Genomic DNA, 23,157 nt, shown 5'->3' with positions numbered 1-23,157 from the left:
ACCCATGACAACCACCATTACATTTTCTGTCTCTGTGAATTTGCTATTCTAGGTGCCTCATGTGACTGTTTCCTTTTTTTTTTTTAAAGGATTTTATTTATTCATTTATTGAAGGGGGGATAGGGAGAAGGGCAGAGGAAGACGGAGAGAATCTCAAGCAGACTCTGTGCTGAGTGTGGAGCCTGACATGGGGCTCATCTCACGACCCCGAGATCATGAACTGAACTGAAACCAAGAGTCCGACGCTTAACCGGTTGACTGAGCCACCCAGGTGCTCCTCATGTGAGTGTTTATGACTTCTGAGTTAGAAATCAAAGAGCTCACTTAAAAGCTTTCTGTTCCTTTTTGTCTTTTAGAAATATCAGCTTTTTTTCTCAATGACTAACCTATTTTTTACTTTGAGGGTTGAAAGAGAGAAGTGTGTCTCTTTGTATCTCTTTGGCCAAGAATTCCCCCCAAACAAAGCAAGTTCTCGGCAGAGAGGAACCACTCAGAGGTATGGAAGGATGCTCCATGTCATGTGACCATGACCCAAAAGGGTGGATGGAGATCATTAGAGTAGATATCTACTCTGTGTGACATCAGGGTGTTGGCACATCATCCGATTACACCAGGATCTCCTAAAGTGGTGGTAGGGGTCAGATGGACAGGAAGACTCTGAGTCTTCCAGAAATGATGGAACGTGAAGTTGGGTAAATAAAGGCAATGGGAAAAATCAAGAGGGTTTTTCAGTGGCCATAAGGGGCATCAGAAGAGAGTGGCTGTGGACTCCAGCTAGGGAACGCTGACCCTGATTCTGGGCAAGGGTATAGGAAGTGAGCGGGTCTCTGAGGGAAATCCTGTGGTTGGCAGTTACTGGGCACACAGTTCTTCCTCACCCAGCATCCTTCCAGGCTCCATTCAAAGCACGCCACTGTCAAGCATCCCCAGGCATCCCAGGGAGAGAGTACCACTCCTTCCTTTGTTCTGTGGATATAGATTCAACAGACACTTGGCACTGAATGGAAGGGAAGGGTAGCCTTGTGCTTTCCTGAAGTTTTGCTTACTCCTATGTCTATGTTAGGGTTTGGTGAGGGGAACCCCGTGAGCACCCCTCCCAAGTTCAGAACCAAGTGAGAAATAAGACACAGGATAGGCAGATGGAAATAAAAATGCCAGCTTTTTAAGGCAGAATAAGATAGCTTTTGATACTTCTTTCTTCTTTCCAAAATGGATAGAATTAGCTACCTGCTCATTGACTGCTGGACTCTTCTGCAGGGGCATAGCCTGCCGGGTCAGCTTACCCCCGGCACAGAGCAGGCGCAGAACGCACTCCTCAGCCTGCAGACAGACCAAACTGGAGTGGCCAGAGGGCACTGAGCTCCACCAGGCCCATTCCATCTTCCCGACTCCCCGGTGAGTTAAGTCTGTCCTCTTATGGAGAGGCATGGATGAGAGACAGGAGAGGAGAGAGAGGGAGAGAGAGAAAGGGAGAGAACACTTGCGATGCTGTTCAGTCAGGAGCACCCTCATGGAGACAGGAGTGCTGGGATGGAGTCCCACTTGGAGCATGTCTTACATTGTGTGATAGTTGTCCTTCTGGCTTATTTTTTTCAGTTTCAGTGCAAGGCTTGCCAGCAGTACAGGCTGCCTTATTCACCTTTGCACTCCAGCGTTTAAGAGGAGAATCAACACATGTTCATGCTTGGTGGGTGTCGTTTGAGTGAGTGGAATGGGAGGGAGACAGGAACACCTCTTCCCAGAATTGAGGGTTGGGAACTCCTGGATCTCATATTCTCCAATTGCTTGGGCTTGGGCTGAAGCTCCTAAGGTGCCCTGCTGCATCCTGAGGCCACAGCAGTAGCATGGTTGACATGATTTGCTGATATCCCAGAGAAATCGCCCTGGCCTCCTTGTCGGGTCTATTGCTGACCAAGTTCTATGTGGCCTGGACCTTGGTTGTCTCGTTCGCCCCCTAGGCTCAGTGCCTGGTAGCTGGTCTACCTCAGCACGCATTGGCGAGGATTCGTGAATGCATGCCTGTCGTCTGCACAGGGCATAGGGCTTGTGGGCCTGGACACCATCACTGCAGCTTCCCCAGTCACTTCTACACGTAGTTAAAGGCACCAACCTGTTATTATTCCTTCCTCACTGAGGACTTTGCTGCTTCTTCGTTGGTTGTTGAAGATGAAGCCTTCCACCCTTTTAAAATACCCTTCCTAACCCAGTCTTGCCTATGATTGGGATTGACTCAGAAGTAAAAATGCTTGCTGAATCACCACCACTTCCTATAACACCCTAGCATTTTCATTAATTAAGGCCTCCCTTCCACATGTTAAATCATTCCAGCCTGAGATCTGGAATTAGGGTGCGTCCCAGGTGCAAGGAACTATTTAATGAGCACAACTCGGTCTGCACTTTATTGGGGCTCCAGAGCACAGGGCCCTTCCTGCCGTCCTCCTTCTGCCAGCGTGGCTGCCTCCTCCAGACAAGAGGAAGTGAGAGCGTATGGATTGGTATAAGATCAGTTTCCTTCTATTTGTCTTGACATAAATATTTCAGAATTCAAACACATGTACTCTTGACCCTGTAAGGGCGGGGTTTTTTGAAAACCTTGTTTCCCTTCCAAACAAGCTTTACTTAGTCACTGGTGCTACCCCACTTTAAAAACAGCGAATGTACTTATGTTGAGTGTCAGTTGTTGAAATATTAGGGAAGCTTAAAATACAGTTACATAAAAGCTTTCCTGGGCATATATTCAAATTGAATTATACTTTTGAAGGTCACAAAAGGCTAAGGTCTTTCCCACCCCAATGTGGCCCCTTGCTGGCTGTCTTACTTTGAAGCATAGTTTGCTCATCTGTAACGTGGGGGTCCCTCCTGTGTTAATAGCAGTGTAGAGGAAAAATGCGGGCAAGGAAAAGGAGCAACTAGCTCTGTGGAGACCTACTGTGTGCTGGCTACCCTGCCAAGAGCTTTCTTGTATTGATATTTTTTAAAATTAGTCTGAATACTTAAAAAGTCAATGCAAATGTTGGTAATTATTAGAAGTTGTATAACCATGGGAGAAGTCTGTTAATCTCTCTGAACTTAATTTCTTTACCTGTAAATCCAGAATAATACCACCAAACTCAAAGGGTGTGTAAGACTCAAATAAATTTATAGAAGTAAAGGTGTGAGGTAAAACTTATAAAGCAGCTTACATGTATTAGCTAGTGTTACTGATGTTGATGATAAACCTTTAAAAAGCTGCTTGCAAATGACTTTGACAGTCTTCCTAAAGGGGGGTATCTTTCCAATCTGGGTGGTGGTGTAGTCAATGACAGTGTGGCAGAATAGCTATGTATCCTTTTATCCAACCCAGACTTTAAATACACCCTCTAATTAGATCACACTATCAATTTTAAAAGGGGCTCAGAGCCCAAACCAACACTGCTGGTGAGCCCCTGGGGCTGCCATTCCAAATTTTGGAGGTGGAGCTCTCATTCTCTGCAAATAGGCATGAGGGTTTTTCATGGTTTTTGTGTTTTGTTTTTAGAACGACACATGCTTTGAGATCTTTTAACTTAAGAATCCTAATGGTCATGAAAGAAACTAAGGTAGCTGTTCTTGTACTATTCGTTCTACAGTGAATCGTTTGTACCACATGAAGTCAGTTCAAGAAATTTTACATTCCTGCCTAGAGTGTACCAGAGTCTCTCTGCCCACTTGCTTATTTCTGACTTCTATTGCTCAGGCATGAAAGTTAGTCATGTTTGGGTCTTATTCTCTCTCTCACTCTCCAAATTAATCTGTTGGCAAGTCATGATTATTACTAATAGATTATTTAATATATATGTTTCTTTTTTATTTTTAAGATTTTATTTATTTGAGAGAGAGAGAGCACGAGCGAGGGGAGGGATAGAGGGAGAGGGAGAACCAGACTCCCCACTGAGCATGGAGCCCGGTGCGGGGCTCGATCCCAGGACCCCGGGACCATGACCTGAGCCAAAGGCAGACACTTAACTGACTGAGCCACCCAGGGGCCGCTATTTAATATATATTTCTGTCTCTCTTTCACTAAATTAATTTGGCCACATATTACTATATTTTACTATTCTAGTAGCTTTCCAAACAATGTGCCTGTCTCCCTTCAATCTTTCTTCTACAACCATCTTGGAGTCAGTTATCTTTCTGGAGCCCTGCTTGGATTGCCTGCTTCTCCAGCTCTGCAATACTCAGTGGCTTCCCACTGCCTGGAGCACAGACTCCATTCTCTTTACCTTTCTGCTTACGGGCTCCACAGCCCAGCCCCAGGCCCCTTCCTGCCCTCCTCCAGCACCCTCTACTACACACCCAAGCTTCTCCTTTCCCCTTTGCACCTTTGCTCACATCTTTCCTCTATGTGAAATGTGCTTCCCCCATTCCCATCTCATCCCATCTTGCAGGGAATGTGACCATTCCTTCTTCCTTTGCTCTCATCTTCCTCTGCAAGGTCTCAGAGCCCAGGACTGAGTTTTACAGGTCTTTAAAACTCCTGCAGAGCCTTGCTGTGACTGAGTTGATGAATCTAGAAGTATTTGGTGTTCTTTCAGTTAGTTCATCCTTGGAGTCAACTGAGTTTTCTCACGAGCCTTCTGGGCTTTCCTGTACTATTCTCTGCACACGCAGAGTGACTCATAAAATCAAACGTGCTGGACATCTGCCAATTCTAGTCTGTGCTCCTCCTTTTTGACAGGACCACATCTTAACTCTGCTCTGACTTTGTTAAATTAACACTTGTTAAATGGAGCACGCCCTGACAGATGGTGAGCTGCATTTCAACCACAGACCACAAGAAAAATTGAGAGAGAAGCTTATTACCCACAGGTCCTGAGGCATGTACGCAGCACACCTCGAGGGGCCACACAAGGAAGTCAAGGCCGGGTACAGGCAGAGAGAGAGAGGCAGGACCTGGGGCACATGCCTTTATTAGAGTCCATGAGTAGAGTGTTTTGGGGATCCTGGCCTAAGGTTGGATTGGTCAGTTCAAACCAAAATGAGCCGGGTTTTGGTAAGCTCCATGGGGGTCTTATGTAGGGCACACAAAATGGGGAGGCCCTGGGAGGCGGGGAGACTGTTGATCACAAGGCTGGGAAGGTCACGTCAGGAACTTACATTTACTTGTGACTCTGCGGCTGCCGTTGGGGGCTTGCGCTTGCATGAGGGGCTAGAGTCAGCTGAAGGCCCTCACAGGCCACTTGGCCAAGCAAAATAGACACTGAGGCAGCAGTACCCTGCAGGAGCTTAGCTAACCCTTGACAATCTCCCAGACCAATAAACAAAACATTCATTACAAAGCTGAAGGAGCCAAAAGGAAATCATTAAAAAAAACAGACAACAACAACAGGTGTTCATTCCCTGTTTTTCATAAAGACGTTGACTTTGCTACTTCCTAGACCATTGGAGTATGTTTTTGGAAACCCAAAGGTAGTAAAAGACTCTTTTTTTTTTGAGAGAGGGAGTTGGGGGAGGGGCAGAGGGAGGGGTAGAGAGAGACTCTTAAGCAGGCTCCATGCCCAGTGCAGAGCCTGACTCCAGGCTTGATCTCATGACCCTGAAATCATGACCTGAGCTGAAATCAAGGCTTGGACACTTAACCGACTCTGCCACCCAGGCGCCCCTCAAAGATGGTAAAAGACTCTTAAGAATGAAAATCCTATGAAAAAAACTTCTATTTATGACTTTAAATTTGTTGTACCATTTATACAGCTGGGAGTTTGCTGGCTATTGGGAGCAAATTCTTCCAATCCCCCATATGCTCGTGGATATAGAGGATATGATTATTATTAAAACTTCTGCTTCTGTTTGGGATAGAAATGAAAACTAGACCAGATTACTATAATGAGTTCTAATTCATACCAGCTTCAGGAAGTAAGTTGCCAGGGGAATTAACAACAGAGGAACTTAGAGAAATGTGAGCCTTTAAGAGCTGGCCATGGGATGTTCCCCTCACCCCCCACCTTTTTTATCACTATTCCTGACAATAATTTTTATTCATAATATTTCACCTGGTATGGGCTACAGAGAGTACTATACATATTTTTGAGACTGGGAAAGGTCACTTCTAGCATGCCACTTGAATTTGAGGCAGAGTAATTTTCTGGTACTTCTTTCCTAAAGGGCTTGATCAGACTTGAACAAGACTGTTTTTTCATAGGGCAGGGAAAGACTCAGCTGTGTGTTCAGACTTGTCCTATTAATGTTTATGGTTAATATATATGGGCTTAGGAATTTATTCTGGTGCATTATAGCACTAATAAAATAGAATAAAGACATTAACAGTGTTTGATGTGTGTCTGAGTTAAAAATATTTCTAAATACAATGTGATCACAATTGGTGTCTTTCAATGGATACCATCCATTGTCTCTTGTGTTGAGAAAAGAGATCTTTCTTTTTTCACTTTATAAAGTTATGGCAAGATATATGTAGCATAAAATTTACCATATTAACCATTTTTAAGTGTACATTTTTAAGCACATTCACATTATCATGCAATCATCACCACTATCCATCTCCAGAACTTTTCATCATCCCAAACTGAACCTATTAAATAATTACTTCCCATTCCCCTCTGCCCCCAGCGCCTGGAAACCACCATACTACTGTTTGTCTCTATGGATATGACTGTTCTAGGTGTCTCATAAAAGTGGAATCATACAGAATTTGCTTTTCTGTGGCTTACTTCACTGAATTTAACGTCCTCAAGTTTCATCCATGTTGTAGCATGTGTCAGAATTTCCTTCCTTTTTAGGTTAAATAATATCTCATTGTATGTATGTGGCACCTTTTTTTTTTATTCTTCCATCTGCTAATGGACACTTGGGTTGCTCCCACCTATTGACTATTGTGAGTAATACTCCTATGAACATAGGTGTTCAAATATCTATTCAGATTGAGATCTCTTTCTTTTGGAAAAGGCAGGCCAAGTGGGAGAAAGTCATGCTTTCTTAAGTTACTGTGACTCAAAATTGCCCTAAACCCATTTTTTTCAGGTTTTGAAAAGTAGATATAGTGATGAATAAGGAACCTGAAAAATTACAGTGGATACTTCCTTACAACATAAGGAAGTAAAACCAAATAACCCTGAATCTTTGAAGATTTGCTGCATTAATATTAGATGATGAATTAAAAAAAATTTTTTTAGATAAGAGATTCACCTATTCACATAGATGAGTGTTGAGTAAGAAATAATTTCACCATGGCATTTATGGTCCTAGATGGTAAGATTTCAAAATCCACGTGACAGAATACTTAGAGAAACCTGAGGGAAAACCTAAATAAGAAACTTGTGAAAAGCCACTGACTATAACCATGAGATTATAGAAGTCTGCTAAAATTGCTTATTATACTATTTGGGAGAGGAAATAGTATATGTTTATGTGTGAATTTTTTATGGTTGCCCTAACAAAACAACAATGGCTGGATATCTACAAATTGGAAATAAAAACTCAGAGCAATGGAAGCAATGAAGTTTTTATGAAGAGGTAAATGTGGCTGTTTAGGTGTAGGGGATTTTTAAGAAAACTGAAGTTGGGCGGGCGCACCCGGCCGCCCCCACCCCGCCATCACTGAGGGAAGCCACGCCCTGTAGTTACCCTGGTTGACAGCAGATGGCAGCAGAGAGAAGCTTTCCACATCTCGGGAGGTTCTAGCCTGGACTAAGAGCTTCTGAGAAACTTCGAGTGGTAGAAAAAGTCTTTGATAAGTTATTTAGCTTCTCAAAGAAATGGAAACAGCCAAACTAACCACTAGTCTCAGGTCTTTTCCTGGCAAAAGTCTGCCATCTTTCATGATTTAACTTTTTGTTTCTGTGGGTCCCCAAAAGAAACTATTTCACATCCTGAACTCTTTCTGTGGTGCTTTGGTGTGCCTGTCACATCCAGCTGGTTCCATACTGTACTGTTTTGTAAAGTAAACACCTCATACACATCTGCCTTCTACACTGTGACCCTTTAAAATCATCTTTGCATTTGCCAGGGGCTTAGAACAATGCTCTGCACATAGGAGGAGCTAATAGATGCGTTTTTAAAATGGATAATGAAATGGTAAATATTCTTAAGTATTTTTGTAAGATCCTTCACAAAGTTTGTCATAATATCCTTACTATTAAGATGAAAACTTGTGAATTAGATGCAGCTAAGTACATTTATCCTTAAAACTCCAAACTCAAGTCATGCCGATAAGATGAACTGACATTGAGCTGGAAGGAAATCTTGGGTGGTTGTTCCATATTCAACATTTTTATTGGCTTAAATAACTATAGAGAAAGCAGGCTAATTAAACTGACAGATGACATAAAGTTGGAAGGAATTGCCAATGAACTGAATACAGGGCTCAGAAAGATCTGGATGGACTAGAGGGATGAGCCAAAATCAGCAAGATGAAATTTTGACAGGGAAAATGTAGAGGCTTGCATGTAGGTTGGAACGTCACATATACTACAAAGTTTGGTAGGAGGTGGGGGTGGGACAGTGGGAAGGAAAGGGGAGGGGGAGTGGTCTGAAAACTTGGAACCACCGCGATTGTTCATGAACAAGGCGGTGGTTCAACAATTTATGGCCCAGTCGTTCTATGGAATATTGTATTTCTGTTAAAAAGAACAAGTTAGTTCTACACATACTGGCCCGGAAAGATTTCCAAGGCATAGTACTAGATGAGAAGCTATCACAGAAAAAAAATATGTAGGAAATGCAAAGTGGTTATGTATGTTGGTGTGTATATGTATATAAGTATCTGCAATGGCGTAGAGAAAAGACTGGAAGGATATACATGGAGAGGTTAATACTTCTAAGCAGGGTTGTGAAATGAGACGTTCACGTTTGACTTTATATACTTCTGTATTTAATTTTCAATGCAAATATATTTATATATTAATTCTGTAATTACATCAATCACCTTGGTGGTCTTGTAACTGAAGGTGAAGAAAGGTGATGAACGTTCAAAAAGCTCACTTGAGTCAATGTGTCTAGAAGAGTCACCCCAGCGCTGCGCCATGCTGGAGTGCTGCATCTCCCTTCTGGAGGACCCTGACGTACTGAAGAGTATGCCCCCTGCCCTGAGGGGGAGTCTGCAAACTCCTGGCTCTGGAGTGCTAGCGCCTGACTGCCTGAGGTTAGAAATTGTGTTTTATTTATTTAAGAGAGAGAAAGTGAGAGACAGAGCATGAGCGGAGGGGAGAGGCAGAGGGAGAGGGAGAAGCAGACTCCCACTGAACAGGGAGCCCGATGCGGGGCTCGATCCCAGGACCCTGGGATCACGATCTGAGCCGAAGGCAGACGCTTAACTGACTGAGCCACCCAGGCACCCTTGTTTTATTCTTTTTTATTTACTGGTACCTAGTAGGTTGGTACACAGTAGTTACTTAATATTGAATGAACGAATGAGTGACAACTGGGAAATGTGGAGCTGTGGAGCTGGAAAATAAAGTTGGGGTTGAAGTTGGATCTGTTCTCAGTTATTTAAGGTTATTAAGTGGAAAATAGACTTACTTTGGGTCCACCAGAGGGCAGAACAGATGTTATAAACAAGCAGATTTCAGCACAACAATAGGGAATTCTTCTGGTGGCCTCCAGCCCCACGTGGTCTGTACTACCCGCCCCTTCTTTGGCCTCATCTCTTCCCATTCTCTCCCTGACTCTGGTGTCCGGGACTTTCTCTCTCCCTGGACGACTCTTCCCTGAGATATCCGTTTGGCTTGCTTCTCCATTTACTGTAGGCTCTTAGCAGAGAGGCCTTCCCTGACCACCCTATACTAAACAGCAATTCTCATTGCCCCTGGCCCTTCCTATTTCCGTTATGCACTTTTGTTTTTCTCCGTTGCACTTATCTGCAGCATATATAATCGACAGGGATTTGTTTGTAGTCTGCCTCCTTCAACATGAAGGCAGAGATTTTGTTTTGTTGGCAGTCTCTGTGCCCAGTAGTTCCTGGCACTCAGTTGCTACTTGGTAAATATTGGCTGAGTAAATAAATAAGTCAAGACACACAGGAATGGAATGGAGTGTCTCAAGAAGTCAGGACTGCTCCTTAACCCTATCAACACTGGGAAGATGGGGAGTCCCTATGGTGTTGGCTACTAGCTTCCGGAATTAAGGGCACTGGGGGAATTCTAGAAGTCCAACCCACCACACTCCTTTGTGTGATAAGACTGTCTGCTATTGGCCTTTGAGTATGATATGTTATCTCCCTGAGGGGCGCCTTCCCCGTCCGTTCAATAGGAAGAGTACTATCTGAAGGCCTATTCTTGCCAGGGCAGCTGTGAGGATTAAATGAGATCATATGCATAAAACACTTGGTCACAGAGACTCTAACTTTGACTCTCTGTCAAATAAATAAATGAAATCTTTAAAAAAAAAAAAAAAGTGTATGGTGTATGGTTCTCCGTAAAAATATTCATAAGTATTATTATGTGTAAAACGCTTTGAGGTCCTTGGGCTGAAGGCTCATTCTACTGAAAGGACGGAAGCATTGTTGGCTGACCGGGGGAGAGCATGTGAGGGCCAGGCCGGCCTTCCGGGGGCAGATACTCACACACACAGGGACAGGCTCACCTGTCGGGCTTATTTCCCATAGAAGTGGGCACTAAGGAAGAAAAAGCAGTTTCACAAGACCAGCTTTGATTACATACAAATATACAGAAAGAAAATCTCCTAGAAAAGACACCTTATAGAATTTTTCTAATGGCTCGGCCAAACTTCACCATGAATCACATTTTTAAGTGTCAGCTTCCATGATTCTTCTAGGAGCCAAAGTGGTTACATGAACCCAACTTGGCATTCTCCAGGTTACAAATCCAGTCCACACATCATACTTCACGTGTGTTTGTCAAAAACCAGTTCGAGGTGAGCATGTGGTTGGGCAAAAATAATCTCTCCTTCTCCCTCCCCTGTCAAGCTTTCTAGTAACAGAGACTTTTCTGTAAGTGGGCAGAAGAATCCCAGAATAGTGGACAGATACTCTGGTAACTTACCCATTTGGGGTTATGAAATAGAAAATATTAACATACAAAACAGGCTATAGATGAAATTAAAATTTGCTCTTCTATTAAAAACTATAATAGATTTTAAATAGCTATTTTATGAATTAATTATATTTTAATATTTTAAATGACATTTGAGACATTACAAAATTATTTTAGTTACAAGCATGTAATTAAAGCTATTATTTATTATTACAAAATGTTTTTACAGTGCTATTCTTGGTAACAGGAAAATGTTTACCCTCATTAAAGTATGCTGAGTACCATTTTTTGGAAAACATATCAAGCACAATGATGATATTAGGGTTCAATTTGTCCTACAGAACTGCTAAATATTTATCTAAACTCTAGTTTCTATTTAAAAACAAAGGTCTACCAATTCTATTTTCACTTAAGAAAACTGGATGCTGAAGAGGGAAGCAAACAAACTTTTGAAGTAGATGAAACTTTTTAATCATCAGAATTTAGAGTCTAGTATTTCCATCTGTTCTTTAAAAATGGTAACTACCGCCCCTCATTTTGTTCTGCACCATTAAATTGTACTGTGGCAATAAAATATTCCCAAGCAATCTCTTTCAATCAGTGTTCCTACCATTTACCACAGTAATGGAAAAGGCAAACACTGTAAAGGAAAGAGGCTGTCTTGAGCCAGCCTGTAGTTGGTAGTGGTTGGTGGTCCATCTGGTCCGTATTTCTCATGCAAAATTACACCTAAATTTTGGAAATGAGGCCCTTTGCTATTATAAGCCATCACTAAGTTCTTCTAGGTGGTTTCATGTGTGAGAGGCTGGAATGCTTTCATGTGCTACATACCACAATTAATACAGCAAACAGCTTCTCAGGCACTGCAAATTATTCAAAACTGAAAGGCCGTATTTTAAATTCAGTGATAGCATCTAATTGCACACATATAATAATCTGAGCCTTTGAAATAGGAGGAACATCTAATGGTTTCAGAACATCTTGCAGATCAAAAGAACATATCCCATTTTAAAGTTTTCACTTAAAAAAAAAGCGTGACAGAGTTTGAAGCATTAGATAACCCTGCCCATTGTTAGAGACTAAAACTTCCCAAGCGAATAAAAGAATCAAGAATCTCTATTTCCACCTTTAGTTCGGGGACTATGGCAAAGGGAGCCCTAAGGGGATCAACCCAAACTTCTCAGCGTCCTCTTTAGAACTCGGCATTTCTCTCCTTTCCTCAAAGAAAGAGAAACAAACGCTGATGTCCTTTATTTAAAAACTGAGAGTACCTACACCCATAACCCCTACCAGCACGGGGTTTTACTGGAACTAATTGTAGTAAAAATCAGTATAGGCATAGAATTATGCCTTTGTTTTCAAGCTTTAGGAGAGTAACGCTCTGTTGGAGGCATCTGGAGTTTCACTGAGATCTAGAGCAGTTTCAAATGGTTGCGTTTAAGATAAGAATCTTGATCTTGGGAAATGCTGGTGACCGTGCTTTGACAGCAAAGCACCTGTGCCTCATCCTTTTCACCCTATCTTTTATCCACTAGCTGGGTAATGTGTTAAACTGGTTTTTTTGACTTTCCGGAACAATATCTAATTAGCAAATAACACAATTCAGTGACATTTAGCAGTATGCAAATTCCAGACACTGCAATCATGAAAACCGTAAAGACAGTCTTTTCCGTGGGCCTGGAAACAAAGCAGTCCACTGTATTGGGACAAGGCCACGCATTGCATTTCACTAAACGCTGCATGGAGAACCCGTCATACATGATATAGAAGACGTACATGAAGACCGCTTCAAAGATGACCCGGAAGAAGATGCTGCTGGTGTAGGTCCACCACAGTGACCCTTCGATGCGGATCTTCTGGCTTTTGATCTCTTCGATGTCTTTAAATTCATTCTTTATCTCTCCCTTAATGAACTTCCTTTTCTTCTCGTGTCTCCGGTAGGCAACATGCATGGCCACCAAGAGAGCTGGTGTGGACACAAAGATCAGCTGAAGAGCCCAGAGTCGGATGTGAGAGATAGGGAAATAGTGATCATAGCACACATTTTTGCACCCAGGCTGTAGAGTGTTGCAGACAAAATCGGCTTGCTCATCTCCCCACACTTCCTTTGCAGCTACCACAAGGATCATAATGCGAAAAATGAAGAGGACCGTGAGCCAGATTTTCCCAATACTGGTGGAGTGTTTATTGACACCCCCCAGAATAGTCTGTAGTGTGCTCCAATCCATCTTTTCCTCTTGGCGGTCTGGAAAAGACAAAGTGAACACAATACAGGAGTGACTAGTCAGCACAGAATTTGGGAAATTTCTCTGGGTCCCAGGTAAGTCAGCATTCTTAAATCTCTTCTTGAGCAAACATCAACTCTTACACAACCTCACCAAAAAAGGTGAAAACAAAACCAACCTAGTTTGCCGTAGGATTAGATGTATAGTTCCCAAACCACCTGGAACATGTTTGTATGCGTTCTCTAATAAAGAGTAGCTTATTCACTGGAATAATTCACCCAGTGTTTAGCACATAATAAAGGTTTGGGGGGTGGGGGAGGAGCACCACAAGCAAAAGTAGTCACTAACTTAAAGGCACTAATTAGTACTGACCCAACTCTCTGCACTCTGCACACTCTGCTTGAGTTACTCAGCACTGGATCAGCACTCAGCTGTTGCATCTGCCTGTTAGCCTCAAGTTTTGGATGATGCCAGTGGGACTGATACTAGCTGAGGCCAGCCTTGCCTTAAAGGCCAATGGGACATCTCCCTGCAGAGCCCTTTTCTTTCTTTTCTTTCTTTCTTTCTTTCTTTCTTTCTTTCTTTCTTTCTTTCTTTCTTTCTTTTTCTTTCTTTCTTTCTTTTTTTAAGATTTTATTTACTTATCTGACAGAGAGAGAGAGAGTGCACACAAACAGGGGGAGCGGCAGGCAGAGGGAGAAGCAGGCTCCCCGCTGAGCAGGGAGCCCGATGCGGGGCTCGATCCCAGGATCCTGGATCATGACCTGAGCCGAAGGCAGATACTTAACCCACTGAGCCACCCAGGTGCCCTTGAGCCACTTTCCTTAAAAATATTTCAGTTCACATTCATGGACTTGGGACGTAGGAGTAAAATGACTGGTACCAATGGTAAAGTTTATATTTAAGGCACTCCCAAGTTAAAATTTCACAAAAGCCTTCATTTCCTTTTTCTACATAAAAAGGTGCAGGTTAGAATCAGTCTTTCCATGCAGCAAAGCCACTCTGCATGGATTTTGGCATACTTTTTGTATATGGATTAGTGGTCCTCACTGCCATGCTGGGACTGATTGCTCGGTTAGTACTGAGGGATATCTGTTTGGTAATTGTACCGGTACATTTTTATTTAGGGCTCTGGTTTTAATTTAGAAGCCTTTTAAAGAGGCACACTAAGAAAAATGACAGAAAATTTAACTCAGTGATTCCCCCCATCACTGGTCCTACAGGGTGAGTCACTGCATTGAAGTTTAGAACCAAAGCGTGCTGGGGTATTGTACTACTCATTGAAAAGGGATTTGGAGAAGCCTGTGGATCAATCTTTCATGAGACAGTGGCCTTCTCTTCATCCCAGGATATGAGGTGTCTTCATTTATTCATAGTTACACCCCATCTGTCTCAATCAACCTCTTTTGTAAACAGGATTTCACCTCTCTAGGATTCTGGTGAGTGATCTGTTTTCCACCCCTTCTAAGCTGATAGTGAATCCTCCTTCTTATGTTAAATTCTCTCCTCATTTTGAGCAAGTTGGGTCCTGTTTCCTGATGGACTTCTTTTTTTTTTTTTTTAAGATTTTATTTATTTGCGAGAGAGAGAATGAGAGACAGAGAGCATGAGAGGGAGGAGGGTCAGAGGGAGAAGCAGACTCCTTGCTGAGCAGGGAGCCCGATGTGGGACTCGATCCCGGGACTCCAGGATCATGACCTGAGCCGAAGGCAGTCGCTTAACCAACTGGGCCACCCAGGCGCCCTTCCTGATGGACTTCTTAAGCAGGCTTGGAACAAACACCTTTCATCTTGGGCACTGTTGTGGGGCACCAAGGTCTGGCTGAAGCCATCCAATGCCACCTTGGCCAGAGGAGCCAGGAGAGACGTGGAGAAGAGTCCCAGACAGAAAAACTAGGTAAGATTGAAATGTGCTTGGGAAACAGTTAGCCCTACTCAGCTTGACAAAGAGACACATCAACTGGAAGAAACCAGGGTTTAGTCCCGGTTCAGCCCTGACTCTTTCAGACACAGACTGTCTAGGAGGTTCCTAGGTGAGCCAAAAGTCATCTTTTAACCAAACAATTTTATGAAATTAGACAGTCCAGTTCCTCGTCGGCACTTACCAACTGGAAAGCAGAACACTCACTGAAATAAACTGTCCACGGTTTAATTCAGTACATCTGGCTACAAATCGAGGGGTGGGGCTTACGCCTTTGCCTCTTCCAGGGAACCAAGGATCTCACGCTCTACCATCAACCAGTCCAATCATCAACAGTTGAGACAAATTCAGTTCAAAGTAAACCCTATATTGTTGTTGTTTTTTAAAGCTTTTGGTTGAGTTGCCACCAAAATGTTTTAAAGGATCTTTAAAACATCCTTCTAGGAAGAGGAGCAAATTAAAATTTGCTCCCCAGATGAGACAGGGGTAATAGCTCAAGATGGACTAACCAAGCAGGCTGGCATTGTTCTCAATGTTCAAATCATCCAGGGAGCTGCTCTCCTGCCTTTCTTGACCTGGCAGATGGGTCATGGGCAGGCTCCTATCTGGCCCACACCACCCTGTAATTGTTTGGAGTTCCGCCAGCAGTGAGTTGAGGAGCTGGTTCTGTTCTTTAGGGAAGGCACTGGGTGAATCACCAAGTTGCAGAAAAGGCAAAAGGAATTCTCTACCCCTTAACTTCTTCTCAGTCCTTACTTTTTGGACGGCTGACCTCTCCACAGAGCGCCCCCACCCCCTCAGAGGCGTCTGTAATTGCGCCTCACTGAGCGCACTAGTTTTGAAAGAGACTCAAAGAGCTAATGGGGACATGGCTGTCACCAAACATCTCAAGACAGGGTCATACCAAGGAAATGGTCACGGTCAGACGGGTCAGGCTGTCAGAAAACTGAAAGACACACACCATTTAGGCTTATTTCCCCCCTCCACTGAGGGAACCTTGAAGGGCTAAAGCAACCGTCCTAAAGAACCCGTTTCTCAGCTGCACACTACCTCATTTGTAAACAAATGTCCTAAAGCTTTCCGTCCAGCTGGAAAAGCCCACCTGGAGATAAACGTTCTTGATTGTTAAGGAAAAAGAGAAGCAACCAAAGTCTCAGCTCAGATTTAGGCTGCGGTTTGGGGCTCTGGGCTCCCAGCGGGCAGGGAGTTCTAGTTAATCTCTGCTGGACCTCGACCTGAGTGATTTTCTTTGCAAAGGCAGTGCGAGGAGGTAAAGGTCAGTTTCCTCCTGTGAAGGCTTCCTGCTACCAAACGAAATGGATTTTTCTTCAGGAACTAAGCCTTCAGCCCATTAAAAACTTCTAGGGGCTGCAGTTAAAGCAAGCCGGCGGCTGTGCGAGAATTTCCCGGGAGGAACATTATCGACAATCAATCACGCCGAGGTCGAACTGTCTCCGGCTGGCTGGCTTCCCCTCCCCCGCCCTGCGCGCCGAACCCGATCACTGCCTCTGGGCTTCGGTTACCACGTCCCCTTCCCCTGCGCGCCGCTGCAAATCCGGCCGGAACAGCCCGATTCGAATTTCAGAACTCGGCCGAAGGAACTCACTCCCTTTTCCAGAAGTTCGCTCTCGCTCCTTGCCCTCCGCCCCAGGTCCGCTGTCGCCTCTGCCCGGGACAAGGACGGCGCAGTGGACTCAGTGCACGCCGGGTCCAGCTGGGGGGACCCGGGTTCCCCGGCCGCGGCCAGGTCCCCGAGGCCTAGCCGTCCCGGGGTCCCTCCCGGCGCGGGGTCCCCCAGCCCAGGCGGTCCCGGGGCGCTGAGGGTCGGGCGCCGGCGGCGCGGCCTCACCTGTGCGGGAGGGAGCGCTCGGCGAGGTCGCGGGTGGCGGCTGTGCGCTCCCCGGGGTCTGGGCGGGTGCTGGCCGCGGCCGCCTCGGCACTGGCTGTGGGCTGCGGCGCCGCCGACTGGCTGCGAGTCCCGGAGAGCGGAGCGCGCCGGGCGCGTCGGGTCTTCAACACCTGCCTGCCCCTGCGACGCCTTTTAACCGCACCCCACACTCCGCCTCTTCCCTGAAGCTATTTAGAAGGTTACGGAGGGGGCGGCTCCTCGCTGCCCGGCCGCCCCCAATGCTGCGGGCGGGGCGGGCAGGGCCTCCCCGGTAGCCAGAGCTTCCCCGGGACCCGGATCCCTCGATCGCCCCCCGAGGTACCGGAGATCCTGGGCCCCGTGGTGCCCCCAAGCACCCCGGAGCGCCTGGATTCCCCTGGGTCCCCAAGCGCCCCGGGCCCCCCTCGCCACCCCAGCCCCTCCGCTCCGGGTCAGAGCCAGGGGAGGCTGAGCCTTGTGACCTGAGGAGGATGCAAAGCCCCAGGCCCTGTCTCCCTGCGTTTTGGGGATGGGTGGGGTTAAAGGATAGTTGTTGTTGCTGTTATTATTATTTCTACTTGGACTAGTTCAACAGTGCTATTGTATTTAAAGCTCTGCTTTAATATATATATATATTTTTTAATTATTAGAAAAACAGACGTTCCCAACGATTTGAAGATTTAAGTTCAGGCCGTGGAGGTTCCAGTTCCTTGCGAGGCTCTCCGCTGCAGCGCGGTGGCACAGGGTCTGTTCCCTCCTTGGACTTTGGGTTCAGAGTGGGCGAGCAGGTGGGGCCACTGGGCTGGCCAAGTTCCTGCTTCTTCCTTCCCCCAAAGGCCAACGCCTCCTTGACTTCCCTTTCTGATCGACCACTTTCAACAAAATGCCAAGGGTTAGGGTTGGAGGTGGTGGGGGAGACGAGTTTTGTTCTTGCCAAGGATGGCACAGGGCTTCTCCGAGGGCCCTGGATGTGGATGCCCAGCCATCTGCACCAAGGCAGAGGGTGCTCTACCTGGGCTCTGCCCACTTCCTCCTCCCTTCACAAGGCAGTTACTCAAATGTGGGTTGGGGGAGACTCTGATTATTCAGAAAGAAAGAAAGAGTATGAATGAAGTCTATGGGCCCCCCTTCCCCTGCACACACACACACACACACACACACACTATGAAAGGGGAGCATGGATAGGCTTTTTGGAGAAGATCCTGGGCTGCTCAGTTCTTCTGGAGGCTTGATCTCGGATTATGAGATCTCATTGTCCACATTTGTTTGGGTATTTTGATGTCTCGAGATGCAGTGGATGGAGAATTAAAACTGCTAGGGCAGGCCAGGCCACGTTGGGGAAGGAGCATCAAGCCTTGGTGGCTGTTACCTGCTCAGGTAACTTGGTTCATGATTCCTGCAAAGAACAGCCAGTGTGGAAGTGCAGGCATGCTCACTCGCTCTCATGCTCATCTTTCCTTAGGTCAGTTTTATGTGAAGCAAAGATGATGATTCACCCTGGCAGAGCAGATCTAGCCTCAGAAATGGATTTCCCATGATTGCCACCATTAGCGTGAAAGCATTGACTTTTCCTCGTAAAACTGGTGCGCCATTGCCATGGGCCAATTTAGGCCATTCTTGTATGGGCGAACGTGAATTTTTTCCTGCGGTTACTACTCCACCTTCCCGCTCTAAGTCTTAGTATATGAAGGAGTGTCGTTCATGAAGAGACAAAGCCCCAAGAGCTGCCAAAAGCCTTTACATGGCCCATCTGAGAGACGTGCTGAATTGGCTTTTTAGAAATTACAAAGCAAAGCCGGGTGGAGTAGAGGAACCTCCTGGGTCTGAGCACACATCAGAGTTGAGGTGGGAGGTGTCTCAGGATGGATGGTGGGGTGCTGGCCGGTAGGCCCCTCCTTTCAGTCCCCCGGCCCCCCCCCCACTCCTCCCGCTCGGGGCGCAGGGGCAGCGCTGTTTAGAACTCTGTCTGAGGTGGAATGAAGGAAGGCTCTAGAACCATTGTAGGAAGCTTGCCGGTAAAGATGGTTTGGAGATTGAAAGTTGACTCACTTTCCCCCATTGAAAAATTTCATCTTAGGTTTTAGTGTCTGTCTCCTGATTAATAGGTTGCTGTTCAACTTCCTTATCCGTGTTTTCCCAGACTTATTCTCCTGATTTTCATAATTAGTGTGTGGCTAATTGTATATCACAGCTGCTCCTATTTGGGGACTAGCTAGACTTCCTTCAGCTCTTAAGTCTTAACCTGAATTTGTTCTGTTTTGTGTGATTTGTGTTGTTTTTCTGTGTGTTGGTGTTTTCTTCCTTACCAGACTTGGTAAGGAAGAAAATCTTAAATATATGTTTTTGTGTCCTCCAGAGTAGAGGAGGAAGAGAAGAAGAGGTTAAGATGGAAAAGGGTCTTAAATTTGGATATTTGAAGTTATTTCCACATGAGCTTAGACATATATACAATCAGCAGATCATAGCACAAATTAATACTTTTGTAAATCCTGTAATCATTTTGTGAATAGCATAATCATATTGCTGACTTTTTTCTTCTTGGCTAAAAGCATCATTTTGTTAAAGGTAAACATTGAAAATAAGCCTTAATTTTGTCGCCCTGTTTTCACATGTCTTCATCTTTGAACATACCAGCTCCTAGAGAAAGTTCTGCCCTCTTCCCAGGACCACAGAACATGCTAGGTGCTCAGATTGAACCTGCTGCTTGATGGGCCTGCATTTGTCTTATTAATTTGTAGGCACTGAGCAATATAGGGAATATTTTTTGACTTGGCTTTGTGGAAAAAACTCTGGCGTCTCCTGAATTGGTCTTGAATGAAGCAATTCCCAGGAAAAATTGGTCTTGAAGGAAGCAATTCCCAGGAAAAATTAGTCTGGAAGGAAGCAATTCCCAGGAGTAATTGGTCTTGAATGAAGTAATTCCCAGGAGTAATTCGTCTCGAATGAAGCAATTCCCAGGAAAAATCAGGCACTTATCGAGTAGCTATTGATGATTAACTGAGGAGGACCTGTTATAGGCACACCTTGTCACTTCGGAGTGTCCAAGAGACGTATGACTAATATTTTTATGTATGTGCTTCGGAGCAAGCAGGCAAACCCCAGGTGTTTATAATTGAGTTGAACTTTTTTGCAGGTATTTAAAATGGTGCAGTTGTCAGGTTATAAGGTGAAATGCTAATATTTAAAGCTATTTGGTATTTTAATTTGACAGCTGTTTTATAAACAAACCAGAAAGAAAAGTTGCTCCCGTGTAAGAAATCGGTGTGAGAAAAATGATATTTCTTAACATATTTTAATGGATGATTGCTCACCAGCTGCCTAATGGGGCAGCCCCTTGGATGCCCTCTGGGAAGGATGATCTGAATCTACATAAAAATGTCTCAGTTAAATTTCTGACTCACAAATCATATGTAGGAGATAGCAGAAAATATTTCAGGACAAGAAGAGTCTTGTGAGAGAATGGAGTCCCTGTCCTAATCCTTGGCAGTTTTAGAGCAGGTTAGAATCATTGAATGTCTCTTAGCTATTTGTTATTAGAGCCATTAGCTACTGGTCTACACCTATATTCTTGATTTTGCTGTTGAAATATTAATCATATTAATAATTGGCAAAAAATCCAGAAAGTTCAGCCTTCCTCAAAATTGCAGTTGGAAACTGAAGATATAGCGAACCCTTGGCATATCTGGGTAATTAATAACAACTTACATATAATAATATAATTTAAAAGCAGGAGTGGTCCCAGTGTGAGCTTTTTAAATTTTTGTGAATAGTTATTATAGAACACCATTTCACTATGGTTTCTCTCTGCGTCATTGACCCACGTCCTCATTCATGTATCCTAAAAATTGTTAATGTCAAATCTCTTAGGGAAAAAAATCAGTGGTTACATCCAAAGAGTTAAAAAAAGAGAAAAGATCCCAGACTTCAATAATTTAATTGTTCTTCTCTTCACTTTCAAATTAAAGGCATCTCATAAAAGTTCTAGCTTTTGAGTTGTGACTAGAACTGTTATAAGTCTTTTCATTTTCCTCATTCTATTCTTATATTCACACATAAAATGTTTGGGGGGAAATTCATGTTGTTGGACGTGTCTTAGTGGCAAGGCAGTGGTTTTACTGGACGAGCATATGCTCTTATTTGCAAAAACATCAGTGTAGCTCTTTTATGATTATTTAAGCAGACAGTGGAGCAATTACAAAGATACTTCCAAATGTATTTGTATCAAAAGTACATGTTGGTCAGAAATGAATTGAAAGCTAAAACTCCCTAGGCAAACTGGTAGAGAAAAGTTATGTCTAGTGAATATAAAAATTATATTCTGAAAGCTGTGGTGACTTGTCAAAATGAAAATTCTGCCTCATTCCAAAGAAACAAAAGAGATTTCTACATTTTAGTTTGTGTTACAACAACATTGTGTTCTATATCATCTTAAAGAGCTTTTGGAATAAGTTCGGGTACAGTAAACACTCATGAGTTGCTTAGGAAAAAAAAATTACAGGCATAGGTTTGACAAAGGGAATATAGAGAGATTCCCTGCTTATATTTGATAGGCCACAGCAGTTTTCTGTGAAATGTTAGTCTAGGATGTCCTGAATTTAAATTTGTCACTCTCTGGAAACCACTGATTACATGGTCGGTTTCCTCCTGAGGTCCCAATCAGGGGATGTTCTCTGACTTGGAAAGCCCCTCTTCTGGAATTGGATATGAAGTCTTTGGTCCTAGAATTCAGAGCTGGGTTTGCATGTTAGCTATTAATCTAAACTTCTTAAACTGTTTCTCCTTTGGAGGAAGAAGCACATATTGGTATGTAGAGTTCTCTGATTTAATCTCATGCTTAAAAAAATTTCGGTGCCAGGAAAAAAAAAAGGCACTTGCAATCCCCAGAGGGTGCAGTAGATGGCACTGCGAAGACTGGTCGGGAAGTTTTTGTAAAATGCACATACTTGGAAGACAGTGGGAGAAAAATGGATAATATTTTCTTCTAGTCTAGTGTTGCTTTTCCTGGGAAAGAAATTTCTTTCCTCCTCCCCACCACCCCAAATTAAATGAAATAGAACAGAATAGAAAACATCAGAATGAATTGCTCTTAGGAAGGGTTAGGTAACATTCTATGAAATGTTTCGTGAAATATTTCCTCTGTTTTCATACTCACATAGTCATGTGTGTACTGGACTCAATGTAAAATGTACTTCTTGCTGTAGATCCCTGTCACAACAAGTTGGAAAGTCGCCGTTCTATTCCATTTCCAGGACAACAAACAAATCACTGTGGCCTAGGTGAAGTGGTGCTGGTATTGAGAGAAGCATTATCTAGGCCCTAAGAGCAGCCTCCTAGCTCTGCTGTGCCTTATTTGAGCTCACAGCCCAGTGATCCCAGAAACTCCAAGCTGACGAGACTTACTGGCGGTTGGGTTGCTTAAGAACTTTAGTTCAGGCTGGTAAATGACCTCCTTCCATTAGACATGTTTCTCCAGTGCTCTCTTTCCTATCTGAGTATGCTGTGTGAATGCCCCTCTCCAATCTGAGTATGTTGGGTTCATTGGATGGTTGAGAAGCAAGAGCAACATTTGCTTAGGTCCTTTACTAACTTAACAAAATTATTTCTCTAAAAAAAAAGTATATATAATGCTTTAATGTCTAGTATGCTCAAAAGTCATGGATCGGCCTTTGAAAAAAGATTTATTTATTTTAGAGAGAAAGAGAGTGCATTAACTGAGGGGGGTGCGTGGAGGGCATGGGAAGGAGTAGAGGGAGAGAGAGAGGGGAACCAGACTCCCTGCTTAGTGGGGAGCCTCATCTCACCACCCTAAGATCATGACCTGAGCCGAAACCAAGAGTCAGATGCTTAACCAACTGAGCCACCACGTGCCCCATGGATTAGTCTTTTTAATGGATTATGTGTTTAAAGAACCAGATGGAGACTTTTAATGTCAAAAGTACGGATTGAACTATTGTGCTCTGGGAAAGAGGAGGCAATAAATATTATGTCTTTTATGATTCCTTTACTATCTTTGAAATAAATCAGTGATGGTGAGGAATTTAGAGTACTAGGCTCTTCTCTTTAGTGACATGAGGGCTCCTGTGTGTACTGTGTACCATCAGAGAAGATGGTATTGGTCAGTCTGGAGGATCTTGGTATCATCCTCTCAATCACCATGTGATGGGAAACTTTCATTTTTTTTTTT

At 44.0% G+C, this 23,157-nt stretch overlaps 1 protein-coding gene and 1 long non-coding RNA gene across 3 annotated transcripts; one reads left to right on the top strand and one right to left on the bottom strand.

Annotated features, from left to right (window-relative positions):
- Positions 1–409: 409 nt before the first annotated feature.
- LOC144381488 (uncharacterized) lies at positions 410–9,573 on the top strand. The gene is made up of 3 exons (XR_013446739.1): positions 410–496; positions 1,258–1,395; positions 8,919–9,573. It is a non-coding gene; the product is annotated as an uncharacterized LOC144381488 (long non-coding RNA).
- Positions 9,574–11,072: 1,499 nt separating this feature from the next.
- GJB2 (gap junction protein beta 2) lies at positions 11,073–17,169 on the bottom strand. Of its 2 annotated transcripts, none has more exons than XM_036097176.2 (2): positions 16,956–17,169; positions 11,073–13,206 (listed from the first exon to the last, which is right to left on the bottom strand). In XM_036097176.2, the coding sequence occupies exon 2, from the start codon at positions 13,187–13,189 to the stop codon at positions 12,509–12,511; it is 681 nt and encodes a 226-aa protein (XP_035953069.1). In that variant the 5' UTR covers positions 13,190–13,206; positions 16,956–17,169; the 3' UTR covers positions 11,073–12,508. The 2 variants fall into 2 exon arrangements, with proteins under 2 accessions (XP_035953069.1, XP_035953070.1); XM_036097177.2 differs by lacking the exon at positions 16,956–17,169 and adding an exon at positions 16,713–16,799.
- Between the last annotated feature and the right edge of the window lie 5,988 nt (positions 17,170–23,157).

Source organism: Halichoerus grypus, chromosome 4, assembly GCF_964656455.1.
Source record: "Halichoerus grypus chromosome 4, mHalGry1.hap1.1, whole genome shotgun sequence".
In the NCBI taxonomy this organism is placed as follows: Eukaryota; Metazoa; Chordata; class Mammalia; order Carnivora; family Phocidae; genus Halichoerus; species Halichoerus grypus.
Note: the sequence above shows the minus strand (reverse complement) of the source record. Positions and strands in the feature narration are given on the sequence as shown.

Excerpts from the sequence above, each read along its gene's own strand:
- GJB2 (XM_036097176.2), bottom strand. The coding sequence starts at position 13,189 with ATGGATTGGAGCACACTACAGACTATTCTGGGGGGTGTCAATAAACAC.